Source organism: Rhinoraja longicauda, chromosome 21 (assembly GCF_053455715.1).
Source record: "Rhinoraja longicauda isolate Sanriku21f chromosome 21, sRhiLon1.1, whole genome shotgun sequence".
Classification (NCBI taxonomy): Eukaryota; Metazoa; Chordata; class Chondrichthyes; order Rajiformes; family Arhynchobatidae; genus Rhinoraja; species Rhinoraja longicauda.
Window position 1 is genome coordinate 8506525 of NC_135973.1, and position 16870 is coordinate 8523394.

The following is a 16870-nucleotide window of genomic DNA, read 5'->3' on the forward strand; positions in this document are numbered from 1 at the left end:
CCGGGAGAATGTACAAACTCTGTACAGACAGCAGCCGTAGTCAGGATCAAACCCGTGTCTCTGGCGCTGCGAGGCAGTAATTCTGCTGCTGTGCTATGGTGTTTTATTGTCGTACGTCCTGAAATGGAACAATGAAATTCTTAAGTGCAGCTGCAATACAGATATATAAACGCAGTAGTTTGTAAACACCATAATAAACAACAAGAATTTTATGTGTGTGTGCGTGTGCATGTGTGTGCGCACGCATGTGGGCACGCGTGTATGTATATGCCAAGCCTTCAACACTGTTCTTCCATTCAATATGATGATTGATCTTCAATCGTTTCATATTTTACAGCCAGATCCTCATTTCCTTTGTATATATAATTCTCACATAGCTATTGATTGAACTCTCGCATATTCCAAAAGCAAAATCACATCACTTGCATGCTATCTGTTTTAGCTAACTTACTTTATATGAAAATGACTCCTGGCTGGGGTGTTAATTTTTAGTTTAGAGACACAGCATGGAAACAGGCCCTTCGGCCCACCAAGTCCATGCCGACCATCGGTCACCCATTCTCTATTCTCCCACTTTCTCATCCACTCAATACACATTGGGGACAATTAACCTAAAAACCCGCACGTCTTCGGGATTGGGGAGGAAACCGAAGCACACGCAGTCACAGGGAGAACGTGCAAACTCCGCACGGACAGCACCCGAGGTCAGGATTGAACCCGGGTCTCTGGCGCTGCGAGGCAGCAACTCTACAGGGCTACTGCGATCTTTTCCCCTGCATTGTAGAATATTCAAAACCACGGGCTCAAGATTCACAGAGAGTTAAAACAAGTAATTCCAAGGACAGGATTGCAAACCAACTTTAGATTTTAATAAACTTTTGAAAAGTAAAAAGGCCTTTTTTTTTCTTAAAAACAAAAAAACAAAACAAAAAACTACAGCCCACATTTATACATCGATTCAGAGGTTCTCAATGTTTCCATCCATTAAAGTTAGGATTTTTCTTTTTTTGGACAAATATTTACACTATGTACATTCACACGAGCTGAAGATACACAAACACAACCAAGGCCACTGAGAAAATGGCACTGGAGTAAATATTTTACATAAGCAGAATTACCTCCCCCATCGCCCTACTGCAAGCCACGGAAATGACAAAGAAATACAGATAACCCTCCTTATAACGGACGATAATTTAGTTTAAGGCGAAATGTGTAGGAAGGAACTGCAGATGCTTGGTTTAAACCGAAGATAGACACAAAAAGCCGGAGTAACTCAGCGGGACAGGCAGCATCTCTGGAGAGAGGGGTCGAGGCCGAAACGTCACCCATTCCTTCTATCCCCAGAGATGCTACCCGTCTCGCTGAGTTACTCCAGCTTTTTATGTCTATCACAGTTTAGTTTTAGTTTAGTTTAAGAGATACAGCGTGGAAGGAAACAGGCCCTTCGGCCCACCGAGTCCGTGCCGACCAGCGATCCCCGCACACAAAACCTATCCTGCACACACACCGGGGACAATTTAAAATGTTTACCAAGCCAATTAGCCTACAAACCTGCACGTCTTGGGTGTGGGAGGAGACCAGAGAAAGGCCACAGGTCACGGGGGGAACGTACAAACTCCGTACAGATAGTACCCGTAATCAGGATCGAACCCGGGTCTTTGGCACTGTGAGGCAGCAACTCAACCACTGCGCTACCGTGCCACCCAAACGGGGCAGGGGAGGGGGGGGGGGATGTTGACAATTATTGCCGATTGTCCGCTACAAGCGATTTTCTTCATATTGTCCACTGGAACCTATTTCCATCATTATTTTTTTCCAAATTTCAAATTTATAGCCGTCCGTCCACAGCAAGGAAATGTATTCCCCAACATGTTCAATTCTTTCGTAATAAATGCCCCAGCACTATTATCTGAAATGGCAGATTATTATTTAATTCAAAGGAATGGACATCTTAGATCGACATTAGGGATCATAAGGACTATCTTAAATAGGCCGCACGGGGAAGCTATGGTTTGAGAGCAGAGATCACGGCTTTGGGAACTTGTGTACCAGAGTCTATCTTCAACTAGATCTTGGAAAGTAAATGCTACAGATTTCTGTTTTGGCCCAACTTGTCCACACCGGCCAACAAGTCCCAGCTACACTAGCCCCATCTCCCAGTGTTTGGCCCATATGTGTCCTATCCATGTACCTGTCTAAATGTTTCTTAAACATTGCAATAGTACCTGCCTCAACTACCTCCTCTGGCAGTTCGTTCCATACACCCACCACCCTTTGTGTAAAAATGTAAGTAACTCCTCAGGTACCTATTATATCTTTCTGCCCTCACCTTAAACCTACGTCCTGGTTCCTGATTCCCCTTCTCTGGGCAAGAGACTCTGTGCGTCCACCCGATCTATTCCTTTCATGATTTTGTACACCTCCATAAGATCACCCCTTATCCTCCTGCACTCCAAGGAATAGAGTCCTACAGCCTGCCCAACCTCTCCCTGTAGCTCAGGCCCTCGAGTCTTGGCAAACATCCTCGCAAATACACGAGCCAGCAAGAACTGACACTCTGACCTTTGACCGTGGTCTCCTTCTAAAGTTGCACCAAATCAAAATCATAAATAACAAAAAATATACAAGATAAACATTCTCTTATTAAATGAAGAAACGTGGATCTGGTCTTCAATTTTGTCTCGACCGAATTGACCCAGAATGTTCACTTGGATTGACCGCGTGATAAAGTATCAGTCAACGATTCCCCTTGGGTCGATAGCCCCCATCGAAGACCATTTAGTTTTGGTTAAAAAGATCATCACAAACAGCTGCACGGGGCGTTGCGATCTGCACACCTTACATTACATTTGGGATGTTCTGTTCGGACGCCGAAACAATTGTACCATTTGATTTCGAAACTAATTTTATTTTTACGAGTTCACCATTGCCCTGCAGGAAGATGGTGTCCAAGATATGAAAACTATTTTACATATTAATTCTTCAACCAAAAGAGCTCCTCACAAAGTGAAACTGAGTGCATGTTTGTAATTATTTACCAGGGGCAATAAATCACTCCCCTTCCTGTCCAAGTGTCCCCTCACGCATGAACTTGCTGCGTGATGACAGTTGTTGCGTTGGGACAATAGACCGAGTTGCTTTGCACACCGGCGTTAGCAGTACAGTCGCGGTCGTTCCCGCCGGACCACCGAGATCTCTCAGAGGACTTCTTCACAACACGATTCCACGCGCACCGTATATCTGTGTGCGCAGTGAGTGGCGTGCGCTCGACCGCCTATCTCTGCCAGGAAGTGCGGCGGAGCGCGCTTCAGTCAGATTCAATCTCGCATTGGTTCTCGTGCATCTCTTTGGCCGCCTCGTAAATCCTCTTGAAGTCCTTGTAGCGGGGCGCGCAGCCGAGCCAGGCCTCCCCAAAGTGGACGTGGCCCATGAAGATGAAGCTGCCCACCCCTTGCTTCACCCCGCAACTCAAGAATGTCCTCACTTCCCCGAGCGACTTGCCGTACCTCCCCACGGGGTGGAAGAGGGTGTACTTCTGCCGGTAGATCTTGGTGGTGCCCACGTTCACCACTGACTCCTGGCGCTCCCGGTCGTGGGTCACACTCCGAATGTGGCCTCGCACCACTGGGGAAACAGAGGGGGAGAAACATCTTAGCGTTTCACCAAACCATGCTCGCAAATAGTCAAAGCAGAACAAGAAAAGTCCTACACCTTCAATTGATGCACGGTATTAGTCATAGAGTGATACAGTGTGGAAACAGGCCCTTCGGCCCAACTCGCCCACACCGGCCAACAATGTCCCAGGTACACTAGTCCCACTTGCCAGTGCTTGGTCCATAGCCCTCCAAACCTGTCCTATCCATGTACCTGTCCAACTGTTTAAGCGATGGGATAGTCCCAGCCTCAACTACCTCCTCTGGCAGCTTGTTCCATACACCCACCCTCTATGTGAAAAAAGTTACCCCTCGGATTCCGATTAAATCTTTTCCCCTTTACCTTGAACCTATGTCCTTTGGTCCTTGACTCCCCTACTCTGGGTAAAAGACACTGTGCATCTACCCGATCTATTCCTCTCATGATTTTGTATACCTCTATAAGATCTTCCCTACCCGGCTATCCCTGAAGTGGAACCCCCAAGGAAAAAGGAAATGAGGTCGCCCCAGAAACAGCTGGAGAAGAGGTGTCCAGGCAGAAATGTCTGGGAGTGGGCTCTACTGGGGAGATCTCAAACAACCGAGTGAGGTGGAGGACATTTGTCAATGGCCGATGCTCCCTAGAGCAGCCAAGGGCTTAAGAAGAAGAGAAGATAAGATCTCCCCTCATCCTCCTATGCTCCATGGAATAGAGAACCAGCCTACTCAACCTCTCCCTGTAGCTCACACCCTATGGGGGTGGGTTCAGTAGTGGGGTAGATGAAATTTATTGAGAATCAGTAAATGTGGTGCAGTTTAATTTGAGTTGAATCATCTGCCTGTCTGTTTCATCAGTCTGAAGAAGGGTCTCGATCTGAAACACCACCCATTCCTTCTCTCCAGAGATGCTGCCTGCCCCGCTGAATTACTACAGCATTTTGTACCTATCTTATTTTGAGTTGAAGACAGACACAAAATGCTGAAGTAACTCCAGGTCTGCGGGTCAGGCAAAATCTCTGGACAAAAGGAGTAGGTGATGTTTCGGGTCGAGACCCTTCTTCAGACTCAACCCGAAATGTCGCCTATTCCTTCTCTCCAGAGATGCTGCCTGACCCGTTGAGTTACTCCAGCATTTCCTATCTATCTTCGGTATAAACCAGCATCTGCAGCTCCTTCCTGCACATCACTATCTGTCAACTATACATACTGGCAGCACACAAGAGCATGGCAAACATCAACACCAGTCTCAATACACCACAAGACTATCTTCTGAAGAACTACTGAGTCTGAAGAAGGCTCTCGACCCGAAACGTCACCCACTCCTTCTCTCCAGAGATGCTGCCTGACCGGCTGAGTTACTCCAGCATTTTGCGCCTATGTTCTGTTTAAACCAGCATCTGCAGTTCCTTCCTACACAGAAGACTACCTTTATCTTGCACTGAATGTTATGCTGTTCGTTCTGTATCTGTACCCTGTGGACGGCTCGATTGTAATCACGTACAGTATAGTCTTTTCGTTGGCTGAATAGCTGGCCTGTTTCCATACCGTATCTCTAAAACTAAAAATAGGACTAAGATGGGAATACTTTATTGTCACATGCGACTAGGCACAGTCAGATTATTTACTTGCGTACACACACACAATGTATATCTGGGTCTTTAAATCTGGATGGATCGGGAGGAGAGAGAAGTCGGTGCGGGTTTACCTGAAGTTGGAGAATTAAACGTTGATGCCGTTAGTTTGTAGGTTAACCAAGCAGAACACAAGGAGATGTTTGTGCAGTTTGCATGCAGCCTCTGACTATTGAGGAGGCAGAGACCGAGGGTTGCCAACTTCCTCACTCCAAAATACGGGACAAGGTGACGTCACCGCCCCACGCCCCACGTGACCTCGCCCAGCCAGCGGCCGCCATTGGTGGAGCGGGAGCACGTGGCCGCTGGCTGGGTGCGGTCACGTGGGGCGTGGGGCGGTGACGTCACCTTTTGTCCCTTATTTGGGAGGGAGGAAGTTGGCAACCCTACTAATACAGGACAAGGGCAGTCCCGTACGGGACAAACTAATTTAGCCCAAAATACGGGATGCCGTGGCTATTACGGGACAGTTGGCAACCCTACAGAGGGCAGACAAGTCGGAGTGGGAACGGGAATGGGATATTGAAGTTGATTGCAACTAGATGCACTGACTGGCTCTACGGGATAGAACAGTGCAGCTGGGAGGAAGCATTGCAATAAAAGATTTTGTGAACCAAATTAGACCATTTAAAAAAAAAAAAATCCATTCGAACATTTCTACCTCGGGGTTTTATCTCGGACATTTCAATCAAACAGGGGCAGCAAGGTGGCGTGGCAGTAGGGCTGCTGCCTCACAGTGCCAGAGACCCTGACTACGGGTTCGATCCTGACTACGAGTGCTCTCTGTACATAGTTTGTACAGCACCTGGTTTTCTCTGGGTGCTCCGGTTTCTTCCCACACTCCAAAGACATACAGGTTTGTAGGTTGGTCGGCTTTGTTGAAATTTTTTTTGTAACATTGTCCCTAGTGTGTAGGATAGCACTAATGTACGGGTCGAAAGATTGATTTGGTTATTGATTAATGTAGTTATATTATTTATTTATTTTTCATATTTCAGATACAGCGCGGAAACAGGCCTTTTCGGCCCACCAAGTCCGTGCCGCCCAGTGATCCCCGCACACTAACACTATCCTACACACACTAGGGACAATTTTTACATTTACCCAGCCAATTAACCTACATACTTCACCAGATTGATTCCTGGGATGGCAGGACTTTCATATGAAGAAAGACTGGATAGACTCGGCTTGTACTCGCTGGAATTTAGAAGATTGAGGGGGGATCTTATAGAAGCTTACAAAATTCTTAAGGGGTTGGACAGGCTAGATGCAGGAAGATTGTTCCCGATGTTGGGGAAGTCCAGAACAAGGTGTCACAGTTTAAGGATAAGGGGGAAGTCTTTTAGGACCGAGATGAGAACGTTTTTTTTCCACACAGAGAGTGGTGAATCTGTGGAATTCTCTGCCACAGAAGGGAGTTGAGGCCAGTTCATTGGCTATATTTAAGAGGGAGATAGATGTGGCCATTGTGGCTAAAGGGATCAGGGGGTATGGAGAGAAGGTAGGTACAGGTTACTGAGTTGGATGATCAGCCATGATCATATTGAATGGCGGTGCAGGCTCGAAGGGCCGAGTGGCCTACTCCTGCACCTATTTTCTATGTTTCTATGCAAGTCACAGTGCCAGGCCGCTGCCTGCCCCCGTTACATCCGCGCCCGGGTGGCACTAGAGAGGATCTACACGCTGTCCACGTTCGCCTGGGGGGTTTCCGGGACTGCTGGGCACCATGGGGGGTGGAATGCATCCTTAATAAGGATGAGGAAATAGTCATTTAAGAATATTTGTTTTACTTGTACTATGGTGGTGCATTTTGTTTTGAATCATTTAGTCTGTACCTACCATTGTAAATAATTGAGTGAATGATTTTTGGTTAATAAAAAAATGTCGGTCCGGTTTCCGTGCTGCATCTCTAAGTCTAAAGTGAAATTTAGTACTTAAGTGACTAAACGATACGGGCGATTAAACGTCAACTTTAATGTAAGCTGCTTTTAAGAACATGCGGTCAAATGCAAACAATGAGAAATGGCAGGAAAAACTAATGAGTGTTTTCAGTGTTTGTGTGTGTATGTGGAGTGAAATGGTAATTTTGCAATGAGCTCATTCCTCCCTCACTGAATAAACTTTGGTCGGGTTTACACTAGATTACAGAACTCTAACGGCAATCCCATCGCACTGCCAACATATTTAAACAGGATATTTATTCTAGATAGAAGTGTTGTGTGCATGCCCTGCTTTGAAAGTTAAACAAATGACTGCTCTTCGTTCAATAAACTATAGCACGACTGGCAAAGGAGGTTTATATAAAATCATTCTTTCTCTGGGGTTTTTAAGTGGTGCAGAGATTCCTTGCAATTCTGGCGTACAACCTTAATTATAATGTGAACAAATATTTACAGAAAGTAGGTATAAAGCATTCTCATACCATGATCAAATGTCAGATCTAGCATTGGCTTTTCATCAAGCCATTAACATTGCAATTCTTTCAACAAATCCATAAAAAGATCCTGAACTTTGGGTATAAATTTACCTAATTATGATATTGAAAGTGTTTAAACTTAAGAATCGGGGAGAGCCAAAATGGCCGCCAGCTAATACTACATCATAGTCCATCGACTAATTTAAAATGTGGCACCTTCAACATACTACTACTAGATCTTTATCTGCGGTGCCTTCACTATTAGCATTTTCCTTGTAGCACATATTACGACTAAGTTGCATTAAATGTCGCCTCTTTTCTCTCACAAGTTATCTGCAGGATTAATTATGGTTTCAAATCACAAACTCCGGAGTATCACCGGCCTAACCTAGTGTGGAGAAACCATGGCAACCAGCCTCTTCATTCTGTTTTCTTTACCAAATTGCTTAAAGCAGCAACTCATGGAGCAACTGGTCAGCTTTTATTTTCTTAAGTACACGATTCTGTAAAGATTTGGTTCCTATTTTTTTTAATGCTGCCTTTCCAAAAAAAAAAGCAATTTAAATCGCTGTCGAGACGGCGTAATATGATTTAGCTTTTCTTCTTTGAAGTTTCAAACTGTCTCATAACTCCAGAAAACCAGCACATGTACCGAGAGCTACTTCAGAACAAAAGCTCGTTAGAGTGGGTGGTGTGGGAGGGGTAGCAGCCACAACCCCTTTGACCCCGGCGTACATTTAAGGCCTACAAATCATTGTATTAGCCGACCGTGCAAGCATAAATTGTTCACCGGGCCATTTACTTTCAGCAGACCATGAGTGCTTAAAACAGAGCAGCAGAAGTTCGAGGTTGCTAATTACACTTCACGCTGGATGTTTAAGCCACTAATCTTTAACACTAGTTCCAAGTTTGTATGCAAGTTGTCGTTAACTCATCCATAACCAGCTGCTAATTTTGTTAATGTGTCGGTGTTGTGTGCATGTTATTTACTTGCTTCCGTCCGGTCTTTAGACTTTTCCTTTAGACTTTTTAGAGATACGGCGTGAAAACAGGCCCATCAGAAAACAGCTGACCAACCTTCACCCAGGCACTAGTTCCATCCTGCACACAGAGGCAAATTTACAGGGGCCAATTGACCGACAAACCTGCACATCTTTGGAGTGTGGGGAGAAACCGGAGCACCCGGAGAAAACTCACAGGGAGAACGTGCAAACTCCATACAGACAGCACCCATTGTCAGGATCGAACCCGGGTCTCCGACGCTGTGAGGCAGCAACTCTACCGCTGCGCCACCATGCCTCATCATTTGTCAATTTGGATGTCCACTCTGGTCACCGTGATAGTATTCAACTTCAAAGGCAGCCATTGTCCTGAGATATTATGGACTGAATGGTAAATGTAAAATCTAAACATGGTGATATTTTTTTCCAGTACCTATTATATTTTTGGGCTACTTTACAAAATCATAAATAAATTAATGTCATAATTATTGAAAGTAATCAACATCCATCCCAGTTTAACGAAGGATCCTGACCCAAAATGTCACCTATCTTTTTCTCACCAGAGATGCTGCCTGACCCTCTGAGTTACTCCAGTACTGTGTCTATTCATCCCACAATTTTTGCATCAAAATTTCGACTTTGACAGTAAAAAGACCCATAAACAGGATAAACAGACCCAAATTCTGGCAGTTCTGACAAAGCAGAGACCATTCAGGGAAAGGACGCATCAATGAATTGTCTTTACTATGTTGTACACCACCCAATCTTGAACTCTCGGCCCCACAGGACAACACATTGCTCAACCAGTTAGACGTGAAGAAAGAGAGAAATTGGAGAGTGGCAATGATTGAAAAGGAAACAAAACATTGGTGAACATAAGTCACTTACCGAAATCACTTGTGCAGACCGCCATGAGGACTTCTGTGTCATTGCATGGCCTACACGCTCCTGGAACCAAAGAAAAGCAGCACCTTTAGCCTCGTGACTGTATTAGTTATTCAACAATAGATACAACACTGATCATTTGGCTTCCAGTGTAAAACTACTAATCACAATTCCTTTCTTTCATTGAAGAGGCCGCTCCAAGAGGCTTGGCGCCTGGATTGGAACGCAACCTGCAGTGGAGCAGCGGTGGAGAACACCAGCAGCTACACTTGGCCAGGCCCAAAGATACTAGAGGAGCAAGATAGACCACTCGACCCTAAAAACCGTAGTATGTCATGGCGCCATTTCAGTAGGCAGAAACCTGCAGACACATTTAAAAAGATAAATAACAAAAATCTGTGAATTGATAGATGAGATATATTCTGCATTCGAATGGTATCATCACAAATACTGTCCCCCCAAAACACTGATTACACTGCGAGAGGCATAGCGAACGGCGGGTTTTGCCTACTAAAATGGCGGACGTTACGCTCCTTTGCCTACTACACTTCAGTATAGGCAATTTCAACGGAGTGGTCCATCTTGTTCCTCTAGCATCTTTGGCCAGGCAGGCCCTGCAACGCCACCAGGACAACGGGTCTTCACGGTCAGGCTTACGAGGCTGTTGCCAGGACTCTATGGCCTGAGTTGCAGGGAGTGGTTGAGCAGGCTAGGACTCCATCCTTGGAGCGCAGTAGGATTGAGTGGGGGGGGGGGGGTGATCTTATTTATGGAAGTGCACAAAATCATGAGAGGAATAGATCAGGTAGACGCACAGAGTCCCTTGCCCAGAGTAGGGGAATCGAGGACAAGAGGACGCAAGTTTAAGGTGAGGGGGGAAGGATTTAAAAGGGACCCGAGGGGTAACTTCTTTACACAAAGGGTGGTGGGTGTATGGAACAAGCTGACGGAGGAGGTAGTTGTGGCACATACTATTGCAATGTTTAAAAAACATTTAGACAGGTACATGAATAGGACGTTTAGAGGGATATGGGCCAAACACAGGCAGGTGGGACTAATGTAGATGGGACATGTTGATTGGTGTGTTCGAGTTGGGCCGAAGAGCCTGTTTCCATGCTGTGTGACTCCATGAACTCTCCACCTATAACAGCCATGACAAGAAAATGGCACCAAATCTGGCAACTGTATACTGTCTCAGTGTACTACTTCTATACACTTGTATCTCAGATTCTTATTTAAGATGTATCCAAGTGCTTATGTATAGTGATACGTGTACTGAACTGTATACCAAAATGAATTCAACTGTACCTCAATACATGTGACACGTAAAGTACCATTGAACCATTGGATACCATTGAAGGTGGAAACTTCTGCAGAGGTATGGTTACATGGGTCCTCCTTCGATTACTTAACTAATATAACATCTGACAATGTAAAATATTCACTATTGTATGACAACAGCCAGTGATTATTTAATATCTACACACAGGAGTCACTCATTAGGAATTAGAAACAGGGATGTAAGATCTCCCTTGATCAAGAGACGACAAGCAGATTTGCACCTTCTGATGAAGGGCCTCGACCCAAAACATCACCCATTCCTTCTCTCCAGAGATGCTGCCAGTCCCGTCGAGTTACTCCAGCATTCTGTCTCTATCTTTTGCATCTTCCAATGACCTTTCCCTCAACTTCAACATAAATAAGAAATGACACAAGGTTATGAGATGGGCTGCCTATTACCTATTTTCATCCAACAATAAAGACCTGGAGAGAATGTTTCCACTAGTGGGAGAGTCAAGGACCAGAGGCTATAGCCTCAGAATAAAAGGACGTACCTTCAGAAAGGAGATGAGGAGAAATTTATTTATTTCGAGGGTGGTGAATCTGTGGAATTCATTGCCACAGACGGCTGTGGAGGCCAAGTCACTGGATATATGTAAGATTCTTGATTAGTTAGGGTGTCTGGGGTTATGGGGAACAGTCAGGAGAATGGGGCAGAGGGAAAGATAAATCAGCCGTGATTGAATGGCAGAGTAGACTTTATGGGCCAAATGGCCTAATTCTGCTCCCAGAACTCATGAATAAAAGAGTTAAAATCATCCGCAAAGACAATAATTAAGATTTGTAAAGCTGAAGTAAGCAAGGCTTTAATTTGTCAAGTTTTTGGAAAGCACTTTGCTGAAAACATGCAATCTACTTGTCAACTGATGGGTTTTGTTTAATCATCTTTGCTGGACAAAACATCGCAGTACAATAAAGCCTATTCACAACCACCCTAATTTCAACATGCATGCTTTCCCCAAGTAGTATTTCTGTTCAATAAAGCTTCCCTTATTCCCAGACCAGAACACCACAGCTTGTGGTACTTCAGTGACAAGGGTTTCTGTATAATACTTGATGCGAAAATTGTTTAAACCCTGTTTAATTACACAGAGTTACAATGTTGTAAAGCCACTAATGGAGGCAGTCCCATTGGGACAATCACTCCACCTTACAGAGGAATACATGGTCAAGAAAGTGCAAAGGCACCATATAGAACAAACCACAAGCCACAAATAGCTGTCAACGGCAAAACTGGGTCGTATTGGAAACATGTTTTATAAGCTCAGAAGTGATAGGAACAGAATTAGGCCATTTGGCCCGTCGAGTCTACTCTGCCATTCAATCATGGGCTGTGAGGCCAAGTCAGTGGATATTTTTAAGGCGGAGATAGACAAATTCTTGATTAGAACGGGCGTCAATGGTTATGGGGAGAGGGCAGGAAAATGGGACTACGAGGCAGAGATCAGCCATGATTGAATGGCGGAGTAGACACGATGGGCCGAATGGCCCGATTCTACTCCTATAACTTGTGAACTAAACGAAGTGGACACACAGTGTGAGGGTGTTGACGATGAACACTTTGAGAATATTGTAAGTAGTCCACGAGTTCCAGCCTCAGCAATTTGCTCAGTCAGTCACTGTTTTAATAGTTAAATGTGTCTGAAATTAAACAGACTGTGCCCTTCATGGCCCAATAACCACAAATAGTTTGTTTAGGGTTGGAGAGGTGTAAACAGTTTTAGTGTCCGGCCTTCCCTTCAGACACCTCCTGCTTTGCCTCCAGCTGCACTTTACGACCTCACCATAGCTTCTCAGACCTGCGGTGTGATGGATGGCTTAAGTAGTCTGAGCAGGGCCGACCAGTAAGCAACAGGGGGGTCACTTAACCTTCAGGCAAGATGTGCCTTTCTAATACGAATGCTTTGAAAAATTCCACCACAAACAAAAAGTGCTGTGCATCAGGTAAATTATGCACTGCCTGCCGACGGCTCGATTGTAATCATGTATAGTCTTTTCTCTGATAGACACAAAATGCTGGAGTAACTCAGCGGGTCAGGCAGCATCTCTGGAGAAAAGGAATGAGTGACTTTTTGGGTCGAGACCCTTCTTCAGACAGAGTCAGGGGAAAGGGAAACAAGAAATACAGGCGGTGATATCGAACAAATGAATGAAAGATGTGCAAAAAAGTAATGATGATAAAGGAAACAGGCCAAGGACCCAACCCAAAACGTCACCTATTCCTTTTCTCCCGTCTGACCCGCTGAGTTACTCCAGCTTTTTGTGTCTTCCTCAGTCTTTCCGCTGACTGGATGTCGTGCAACAAAAAAGCTTTTCACTGTACCTCAGTACACATAACAATAAAATAAACGAAACTAATCTTTGAAAGGACTGGAACATTGGCAATAATTACTGGAACAGGAAGTGTCTGGCATTTTAAAAAGAAAAATCCGAGATATTGCATTGCATTTAGAGTTACTAAATACAGCAAAGAGCTGGATTTTATTGGCAAGAGAATTTATTGGCCTCAAGGAACATCTTTATGGCATTGGACACCATTCAGTCCAATGTAATTCTTGATTCGTAAGGATGTCAAGGGACATGGGGAGAATGGAAGATAGCTCAGCCATGATGGCGGAGACTCGATGGGCCGAATGGCCTAATTCTGCTCCTATGACTTATGAATTTTAGACTTTACCTTAGACTTCAGCATTTAGAGACAGAGCACGGCCCTTCGGCCCAACGAGTCCGTGCCGACCATCGATCACCCCGTACATTAGCCTACACAAACTAGGGACAATTTTCCAAACTACCAAAGCCAATTAACCTACAAACCTGTACGTCCTTAGAGTGGGGAAGGAAACATGAGCACCCTGAGAAAACATACGCTGTCACGGGGAGAACGTACAAACTCCACACAGACAGCACCCCGTAGTCAGGATTGAACCCGGGTCTCTGGTGCTGATGGCAGCAACTCTACTGTTGTGCCACTGTGCAACCTACTGGCCAAAAAATAAATTAAATGTTATCCAGCCTCAAACCCATTCCCAACACCATCTGTTATCCAGCAGGTCCCGCCTCTCAGGTTCACATCTAAGTATTTTTAAGTGCTGTGATAGTTTCTGCTATGACCACCCTTTCAAACAGTGAGATCCTGACCAGCAGCACAATTTAGAGACTTCTATCATCTCTCCTCTCTCTACCAATGACCTAAGAACTATGCCTCACTGGCTTTAATGCTGGTGGCAAGGGAAATATGTCTCTTACAGTTTGTGCTATCCAAACCTCAGTTTTATACACATCAATTAACTCCCACGTTCAAAATAACCCCAGTGTTTCCTCCAAAACCATAATTTTCCAGCCCTGGGAACATATTCAAAAACCTAGTCACGGAACAGCAGATGCTTGTTTACAATTTTTAAAAAAGGACACAAAGTGCTGGACTAACTCAGCGGGTCAGGCAGCATCTCTGGAGAACGTGAATAGGCTACGTTTAGGGTCGGGGCCTTTCTTCAGTCTGGTGGTGCTAGACGCTTCTTCAATCGGAAGAAGGGTTCTGACCTGAAACGTCGCCTATTCATGGCCTCCTGACATGCTGCCTGACCGAATGAGATACTCCGGCACTTTGCATCCTTTTGTTTTTCAAATCTACTGTGCAGGCTGAAGTTCAAGCAGATCTGTCCTGCAATGTGCAGGAAAAAAACTGCAGATGCTGGTTTAAATCGAAGGTAGACACAAAATGCTGGAGTAACTCAGTGGGTCAGGGAACATCTCGGGAGAGAAGGAATGGGTGACGTTTCGGGTCGAGACCCTCCTTCAGTCTGAAGAAGGGTCTCGACCCGAAACGTCATCCATTCCTTCTCTCCCGAGATGCTGCCTGACCCGCTGATTTACCCCAGCATTTTGTGTCTACCTATCCTGCAATGTATTGTCCGCAACTGCACTATTTTCAACTATTCAGAATCCCAGCGTAGATTCATTCCATTTTGCCTATTTTCTGCCCAAATGAACCACAGTATAAAGCCTTCCCCACCCCCCCCCCCCCCCTCTCATTGTGAACTACATGGTCATACTTGTGAATCATCATCTCAAAGACTCCCAAATATTTTCATCTTTCAACTTAGCAAAATTCGTAACCTAACTTGGTCAGGCCGCTTTTGGAATATTGTGAGCAATTCTGGACACCCTATCTGAGGAAGAATGTGCTGGCTCTGGAGAGGGTCTTCGAGGAAGTTTTGCAAGAATGATCCCAGGAAAGAGGAGGTTAAACATAAGATGAGTGTTTGACGCCACTGGGCCTGTACTCGCTGGAGTTTAGAAGAATGAGGGGGGGACCTCATCGAAACATACAGAATAGTGAAAGGCCTGGATAGAGTGAATTTGGAGGAGATGTTTCCACTAGTGGGTGAGTCTAGGACTAGAGGCCACAGCCTCAAAATTAAAGGACGTTCTTTTAGGAAGGAGATGAGGAGGAATTTTTTTAGTCAGAGTGTGGTGAATCTGTGGATTCTTTTTGCCACAGAAGGCTGTGGAGGCAAAGCCAGTGGATATATTTAAGGCAGAGATAGATGGATTCTTGATTAGTACGGGTGTCAAGGGTTATTTGAAGGCAGGAGAATGGGGTTAGGAGGGATAGATCGGCCATGTTTGAATAGCAGAGTAGACTTGATGGGCCGAATGGCCTAATTCTGCTCACATCGCATGATCTTATGAACTTCTAGTACCTCAGTGTGTGGAGTTCCTGTAATTTATAAATATTATTTATTGGATATTAAAACCCATCTGATAAAAGGCATCATCAACTGCAACACAAGGAATGGGCGCAGCGGTAGAGTTGCTGCCTTACAGCGAATGCAGCGCCGGAGACTCAGGTTCGATCCTGACTAGGGGCGTCGTCTGTACGGAGTTTGTACGTTCTCCCCGTGACCTGCGTGGGTTTTCTCCGAGATCTTCGGTTTCCTCCCACACTCCAAAGACGTGCAGGTATGTAGGTTAATTGACTGGGTAATATGTAAAAAATTGTCCCTAGTGTGTGTAGGATAGTGTTAATGTGCGGGGATTGCTGGGCGGCGCGGTCCCGGTGGGCCGAAGGGCCTGTTTCCGCGCTGTATCTCTAAATCTAAAAAATCTAAATAACTCCCAAGATAGACACAAACAACTGGAGTTACTCAGTCTGAAGAAGGGACTCGACCCTAAACGTCACCCATTCCTTCACTCCAAAGATGCTGCCTGTCCTGCTGAGTTACTCCAGCTTTTTTGTGTCCGTCTTCGGTTTAAACAGGCATCTGCAGTTCCTTCTTACTCAAGGAATAATGCCCATAATTCCAGCCACATGACAAGCGTGAGGAGCTTACTGAAGACCATGATCACGGGTAGGATGAGGTAGACAGGGTTTCTACAGCATTAGAATCTACGCTGGGGCAGTGGGGCCGAGAATGCGTTTACGTTAGCCCCGGATCCCAGCTGTTTAAATGGCTTGGAATGTCACACCTGCCCCGGCTAATTAGCAGGTAGATGGGCGATTAACAGATTAGCAGAGTGTTGCAAATTGGGTGGGGACCTATAAAACTTTACAATGCAAATAAAATTACTGTTATTAGTAGACTAAACCAGGGCTTCCACAGACATAAATGGAAACACATTTAACATCTATTCCTTTAATAGGAGCATGGAGGGGCGAGCAATTAACAAGAGGAGGCAGTATGAGTGAGATGAGAATGTTGTAATGAGCCTATATTGGTATGCATTTCATTGACCAAAATCTTAGTTCACTAGCAAGGGTTTAAATAAGCCAACTCTATCCTTTTCGCCCAGTAATGCTGCCTGACCCACTGAGTTACTCCAGCACTTTGTGTCCATCTTCACCTCTACCCCATTGCAGACAAAGAAACTGGTGCAACTATATTCTGCTTTCTTATGTGTATGAAGGAACTGCAGATGCTGGTTTAAACCAAAGATAGACACACAATGCTGGAGTATCGCAGC

At 45.1% G+C, this 16870-nt stretch overlaps 1 protein-coding gene across 2 annotated transcripts in view; it reads right to left on the reverse strand.

The window, feature by feature from the left end:
- Window positions 1-898: 898 nt before the first annotated feature.
- The window catches only part of metrn (meteorin, glial cell differentiation regulator), a 29739-nt gene continuing 13767 nt past the window's right edge, over window positions 899-16870 (reverse strand). For both annotated transcript variants that reach the window (XM_078417698.1, XM_078417699.1), the window contains exons 3-4: window positions 9569-9628; window positions 899-3624 (exon numbers count right to left, since the gene is read on the reverse strand). In XM_078417698.1, the coding sequence (XP_078273824.1) occupies window positions 3308-3624; window positions 9569-9628 (377 nt within the window). In that variant the 3' untranslated portion in view covers window positions 899-3307. The remainder of the gene's footprint in view (window positions 3625-9568; window positions 9629-16870) is intronic.